The sequence below is a fragment of the Anneissia japonica genome, unplaced genomic scaffold (genome assembly GCF_011630105.1).
Source record: "Anneissia japonica isolate Jap-2015-1 unplaced genomic scaffold, ASM1163010v1 scaffold9883_len17430_cov116, whole genome shotgun sequence".
In the NCBI taxonomy this organism is placed as follows: Eukaryota; Metazoa; Echinodermata; class Crinoidea; order Comatulida; family Comatulidae; genus Anneissia; species Anneissia japonica.
Genome location: NW_022692633.1, coordinates 1 through 7,475, shown reverse-complemented (window position 1 = coordinate 7,475; position 7,475 = coordinate 1). Strand labels below are relative to the sequence as shown.

General features: G+C 36.2%; 1 protein-coding gene across 2 annotated transcripts; it reads left to right on the top strand.

Annotated features, from left to right (window-relative positions):
* The first annotated feature begins 626 nt into the window (after window positions 1-626).
* On the top strand, window positions 627-2,443 carry LOC117100372 (piggyBac transposable element-derived protein 4-like). 2 transcript variants are annotated; one of them, XM_033240039.1, is made up of 2 exons: window positions 627-1,624; window positions 2,088-2,343. In XM_033240039.1, exons 1-2 carry the CDS (start codon window positions 709-711, stop codon window positions 2,216-2,218), a joined length of 1,047 nt encoding a protein of 348 aa, XP_033095930.1. In that variant the 5' UTR covers window positions 627-708; the 3' UTR covers window positions 2,219-2,343. The 2 variants fall into 2 exon arrangements, with proteins under 2 accessions (XP_033095930.1, XP_033095929.1); XM_033240038.1 differs by having other exon boundaries at window positions 627-2,443.
* Window positions 2,444-7,475: the final 5,032 nt, after the last annotated feature.

The following is a 7,475-nucleotide window of genomic DNA, read 5'->3' as shown; positions in this document are numbered from 1 at the left end:
GACTAAGAATTGACGGCTGTACTCGCAACTAGTATCGGACTGTCGATGCCACAGTAAAGATCAAAGGACTGTACGCACGCGCTATGTTCGAGAGCGGAGATGTGCGTCCTTTTGTTAAATTACCTTGCTTTAAACGATCGATGACCAGTCGAATAAAAAAGTGTTATATACTCGACAAAACAATGGCTGCATATAGTTACCGCGATACACGCTGCGTAATCAAGATTGCTTCAGATTTTAGCTGTATGGGTTTTCCTTTAAAAAAAAAATGTTTTCATCTAGTTTTTAAATTCTGTTAGCCTACAATTATATTTTGACTTCATGTGGGTAAATATTATAATTTTTTTATTTTCTGAAATTTAATCTAAATTATATTAATGCAAACGTTGTTGATAAACTGACCAATCGGCCATGTTTGTTTTGGTCACTTGGATAACTAACCGCTGATTAACGCACTCTGGTTTACGTTAATTTTCCTTGTCAAAACGAAGTCTATTAATTTTACGAACCAGTCGAATGGAAATAATACTCAACGAAAAATCGTAGTCAACAAAGTGAACCAGTCGAATACGCCCATTGTTTTTGGCTTGGGTCAAGAGGTCATAGTTCTTGCTGATGATCGTATTTGAACTCGATTTGTGCTAACTGAAAATTCAGTACAATTTTCGTTTCAAAAACATAACTAATATTTTACATCGCGATTTGGAAATGGCCGCCGCTGAACACTACACAGCCGAGGATGCGCAGGACGTCGAAGAAGAGGATTTTATCCATAATTTTAGACAACCTGGTGATGAAGATGATATGTCGGATAGACAGAGTAGCAGCAGCGACGACGGCATGGATGATGAAGATATTGCTGGGCCTAGGCTTAGGCAAAGGGTAGCCGATACATTTGAATGGAAGAATCGTGCCTACGAATATGCTTGGTTGGGTGAGTATACGGAAAACGCTGGGCCTAGGCTACATGACGTAGACTCGTCGATCTTCGATATTTTTCATCACTTTATAGACGACGACATGCTTCAGCTTATGGTAAGAGAAACCAACAAATACGCTCGAAAGCTCATTCTAAATGCAGGTAATGTAGATAACTCCAATTTGAAAGGTTGGCGTGATACGGATGTAAATGAGGTAAGGGCTTTTATTGCTTTAATTTTAGGCCTAGGAATGGTTAGGCATGGCAGATACGAGTCGCATTGGTCGACCCATTGGCTTCTGGATCATCCTGGATTTAGATCTATTATGTCCAGAAACAGATTTTTTCTTTTGCTTAGATGTATTCATCTTGTAGATGATGATGATGCTCTTCCCAGAGAAGACCCGAATTACGACAAGGCTTTCAAGATTAGGTTTTTTATGAATCATGTTGTAAATAATTTTCAGACAGCTTTTTATCCCTCCAGGAATGTGTCAGTAGATGAGAGCGTGATTGCATTCAAAGGTAGAGTTGGTTTCAAGACTTACCATCCAAAGAAACCACACAAACGAGGGATGACTGCCTGGACATTGGCCGATTCCAAGACTGGATACGTATTTAATTCAAAACTGCATACTGGGAATAATCAAGCCAACGGCCACGCCACACAGGTGACAGTTATGAATCTTTGTCTACCAATCACAGGTAAGAAACATCATGTCTATATGGATAATTATTTTTCTTCTCCAGATCTATTTACCCAGCTAGCTGATGAAGGTTTAGGTGCATGCGGCACTTTGAGAACAAACAGGAGAGGAACACCCGATGCCATTAAAAATGCAAATCCTGCCGTTGGTGATTCTGTGTTTGAAAGAGATGGTAAGTTGCTCTTTGTTGCTTGGACGGACAAGAGAAAGGTAAGTGTCTTGAGTACAGTTCACAATTCTATGACATTTGACAGGCAAGTGAGGGAAGGACATGGACCAAATCACCGTGTAATCAACAAACCATGCGCCATCGAACTCTATACTCAGTACATGGGTGGAGTGGACCAAGCCGACAGGTTGATATGGACTTACCTGCACATTCACAAGAGCGCGGAATGGTGGAAGAAGGTATTCATCTACCTTTTGGAGGTAAGTTTTGTAAATGCTCTTATTATTTACAGATGTTTTCGTCCAGATGAACGTGTCAGATCCGACAAACTGCGCCTTGAACTCATTGATAGTCTACTTGCCAACTATGCACGTCCTTCTACAAGGGCTGGGAGAAGATCGCAAGCTCCACCCCGCCGGCTAACAGAACGTCATTTTGTGTCAATCAATGATGCAAAAACACCAGCTGGGAGACAAACCACACCAGACTGTGTAGTGTGTTCGAAGAGAGGGGTAAAGCGTCACCAAACACCATACATGTGTAAGGAATGCAACCAGCCGATGTGTCCTGCGCCGTGCTTCGAGCGATTTCACACACTAGTTGACTACAAAGCAGAATGCACAAAGGAATATCACAAATGAACTGCGAGTATGTCGAAATGTCATGTGTTTTATTATAGATTATAAATGAAAATAACAATATATAATACTATCATTTATATACATGTTTTCTCTAAACTTTCTTTATGTACGAATGTATAATACATACTCCAAGTATTGAAATACACGCCATCGTGTTGGGATTCAATATTTCGACATTAATTATGTCATCATCAGGATCATATCGTGTTGGGATTTAATATTTCGACATTAATTATGTCATCATCAGGATCATTCCTGATGAAGACATAATTAATGTCGAAATATTGAATCCCAACACGATGGCGTGTATTTCAATACTTGGAGTATGTATTATACTTTCTTATCTGAGATTAATCAGTGGACCTTTTGGTTTTCTTTATGTACAGTATGCATCATATACTATGTGTTTTTGTGAAGGGGTGCAGAAATGTACAACCTATTCCTCGCTATGATCATCAACCTTGACGTGGTAGCGAGGCTTGTGTGTCTCTGTAATCAGTTGGAGGCCAGACTAATGATGATCAATTTATCAACAATGGTTCATATATTTATTTTCATAATTTTTTATTTACTATAAGTAAACAGTTAAACAATACAAACGACAACAAAATAATAATTGTTCATTCTAAATAGTAAATGAAACCACTAACCGACTACATAGTCAACTGCAATGTTTACAACCCAAACTGTATGTTCAATGTACATATTGTTTGAAAAATGTATAGAAATTGCATAGAAAAGGTTTAATAATTACCTCGTACATTCGTATATACATTATTATATACAAAAGAATGAAAGAAAATGTATAAATTATGTATCAGGGTGGGGGATGCTGGCTATTTTGCAAGGCACTTTAGTTGCATAGTTACTGCGCTGAATACGTCTGCAACAGAACCATTGTGAAGCATGCTGATCAAAACTTGAACATTGATATAAAATCTGCGCATAATATATTATAATAATGTATAATTTGTGACTGTATATATAATAGTCGTCACATAATATAATTTATACCTTGCGTTTTGTGTGATTGGTTGTCAGTGGTAATACAAAAATCGACAAAGCAAATCAATAATTATATTATATCACAGATGTAGGGTCTGTGATATACGAACACCGCACCCCACCGTGTACAGTATTTAAGTTGAAGAAAATTTTGTTCAGGCATTTAAACTATTTACGGAAAGTGTTTAGTGCACAGCCTTGCGTTATTTTTATTTTTCCCTAGCAATCTTTAAAGTTAGGCATTTATCAGTAGAAAAGGAGTGTTTTGCATTTCACATGTAAAATTTACTCTCATTATATCATCTTAACACAGCCAACAGTCGTAATTATTGTTGTTATCGTCGCCATCAACATTGTCCTTTATCAATTTAAATTAAATTTTAATTTGTTTCGAAGTATGCAAACAAAACAAAATCTAGTATATTTAGAAGAAATAAGAGCTATTTTTAATACCCACCGGAGGGCACAAGTGTGCACCCTTAAAAAAAAGTGACTCGGCACACAAAGCAATAACACGTTGATTACAAGTATAAAATACAGCCATTATATAATATTATTATTACAGTAACGCATGAATTAGAAGTTAATGAATCCAAAGTGCCCTTCTTGTGTTTCCTATTTTTCGAAATACAAATAGAAATACAGATCACCTCATGATCAGAATAACGCATTTATGTTTTGGAAGCGGGTGCTGAGCGTCAGTCCCGCTGAACAATAAAAAAAAAAAGGGGAGAAAAAAATTGAGAAGTGTAACCACAAGATCAGTGGTGGACCCAGTAGTGGGCGAAAGGAGAGCTCGATTATTTTACCACTATTTACTACTAATTCTGATTTTGAATTTTCTATTGATTCACGACGAACACAGCACTCTATCCCTGATGCCAATTTTCCAAGTATTTCATAAATCAGGGTGTACAAAAAAGGCCAAAAGACGAAGACCTAAAAACAAGGTTTATTAGCCATTATTACGTTAAGGAATGTAGTACCCATGTGCTCAGTGGCGTAACGAGCGGTGGCTTTATTATTTATGTAGGATATATATCATACTAATCCACTGGGGATAGGATGTCCAGTACCCCCGCCCCATTTCTGGGCATCTGAGGTGCCATAATAATCTGTGGTGCTTTTCGACTCCCAGTACAGACCTTTCAGATGCAGACGGGAGGGATGTATAGCTCCCGTTGGGGAAAAAGTCAGTAATTTTATCGAGGAGGAACACTGCTATGACAAAAGAATGCCATTTTTAAGCATTTAGAGGAACCTATTCTTAAAATTTGCTCACCTCAGGGTGTCAGCTTTTTCCCCCACCCCCTGGTTCCACTCCGCCAGGGAAAGACTTGCAAATTAAATGGAGGGTCCAGATTAACCCCAGCCACAATAGTTTAAGCTGTGGTACGGAATGTGGCTATGGCACCTCTGTACAGCCTTGCTTTATTTTTATTTTTCCTCCGCAATCTTTAAATTTTAAATTTAATTTAATTTTTAAAATCTTTATTAGTAAAAAAAAAGGAGCGTTTTGGATTTGACGTAAAATTTACTCTCATTAATAATCAGCCAACAATCATTATCACTATCATAATTATTGTCGTTCATTATTATTATCTATATATTAATTCTGCAAATCGCAACCGCATAACTTCACCTATCCTCTGAAACCACTGGCAGGAATGTGCTCATATCTCATACACTGGGGCTTCTATATGTCACGATCGGATATTGGTTAACAACAAAAAAAACAGCCAAAAACCACCAAAAATCAGTACTTGTTTCGCAAGTTGCTTACGTCATGTAAATACAATTAATCACATCTATTCCGTACTGCAATGCTTGGGTCTAAAAATGATCGAGGTAGGCCGTAAAAGAACCAGTCTATGTTTCGTAACTTAATTATGTACTTCTCACGTAGTACTTCTCACAAAACAAAATGAGTGACAAGCATGTACCTTTTCCGAGTGCCCACTGCATTAAATCTGGATATTATTGTAGTTTAATGGCTCAAAACATCAGCAATAAATGGCGTGTTATAGAAGTCGATCAGGTAAAAATAAAGATACACCTGGGCACAAGCCATGATATAATATAACCTCGGCCTCCATACTGGCTAGCCCTACCGGGTGTTTAAAAAACAGACCAACTACTGTAAATATTTTTGTGTCTTTGTATGTGTACCGGTTTGAAAACATTGATTTATGGTGTCTGTGCTGGTTTCACTCTCCCTGACATGTCAATCATTTTGTTTTTGTATTATACAGACATTTATAATTGCTTATATGCTAGGCATGTACTGGCGACACTGTAAAAATCTTGATACAGAAACTAAGTTACATGTTAGACATAACTTCCACAATATTGCCTGTTTTCAGTACCCTATTAAAAAATGGTTTATTCATAGATTTTCATACAATATAATACACTAACTGAAAATGAAAATAAAATGTTATTGGTGAATGTAAAATAGGATGGTTAAATGCTTCAAATTTATATAATTAGGAAGAAAAATACATATCTTTGGAGATTCCAAGGCAACAGAAGGCATAATAAAAATAAAGAAAAACCACATACTAGTGTTGTATTGGCATATCGTAGAGTGCCAAATGAATTGCCTCCAAATCGGATTCAAACTTCCAACAAAAGCCTCAATGGCCCAGTTGGTTAAGGTGTCTGCAATAAAAAGTAGAAGATCCCGGGTTCAATTCCTGGTTGGGGCAATTTTTTTGGCACTTACAGATTACTCTTTTTTACTGTATACATATAAAGATGTATCATTGTGAAATAATGTACCATGTTCCATAACATATGTTCTTTGATACAAAGCCAATGGTAAACTTTAAGTTTCAAGCAACTTTGTTATCCTCTTCACAAAATTTAAGTCATTCACCTAAAGAGGACCAACAAACTTTTTGCGATTGTGCTGTTGGATGTACAGTACTTGCCTAAGACAAATCCAAAATGGCATTGAAAAATTGTTCGACTTCGATACAATTCAACTTGCACATTGTTACTTAATGGAAAATACAACAATTTGGCATGTTAAATAAGATCGACTTGGAAATTATTCAAGTTAAGCCAAGTCGAATTAGGCAAGTTTAACTGTACTGTAGTTGAAATCAAATAAATAAAATAAGAATAAACAAACAACTTAATCGTGGAAATAAATGGGTCACAAAAAGGTTCACTTGCATTGTACAACACTGATTGAAAATCATGGCTACTGTAGGCCTAGTCATAGGTAGTAAAAGATTGAGACAAAATCATCACATAATTTACCCATCTCCATGAACCAAAAAATGACTAACATATTTATTGGATATCTCTTGGGTAGAATGATGTAATGAATAGAGAACATGTTGGCACATTATCCTAAACACTACAGCACAGTACTAACCTTTCCCATTTCAGCACCTAATATTTTGATCAAGGAAAATAAAAACTGTAAAGGGAAGGTAAGCTGAAACTAATCATCATAATGTTTGCATTACATTTTTACCCTTTTGCCTAATGTCTACTAGGATTTCAATACTAAAGTTCATCAAACACAATTAAATTTTGTTAATTTCAACTGCCAGTGTGCAAATAAATGTATTGATCATATATAGCAACCAAAGCCTTTAAATAAAGCAATTAGTATAGTAATATTTTTTGCACTAGAGAAAATTATGATACTTAAGTTTCATTAAACTAACCTCTATTCAATAATTTCTTCTAGTGAATGATATACCACTATATTCATTGCTTAGTAGTATCTCATTGCTCTATTTTACTGATTATACTTAAATACGTAAATTATTAGAATTTGTTGCGGTTTTTCATTTTCATTTTTTTGGCCTGATAAGTAGGCCTAAGTGAAGATAATTTCCGCTTTTTGGACTCCTTCTTGTTCAGTTGTTTCTTCATCCGCCGCTTGGCTGCAGTCTCTGGGTTTGCAACAGCCTAAAGGTGGAAATGAAAGAGATATAAGTACCAATATGTTGCATGTTGCAGTCTAAAAATCATAGTATAACATAACAGGTAACTTACAGTAAATGACACGGTTA

Bases quoted from the DNA above. Each gene is read 5' to 3' on its own strand.
- LOC117100372 (XM_033240038.1), top strand. From the start codon at position 709: ATGGCCGCCGCTGAACACTACACAGCCGAGGATGCGCAGGACGTCGAA.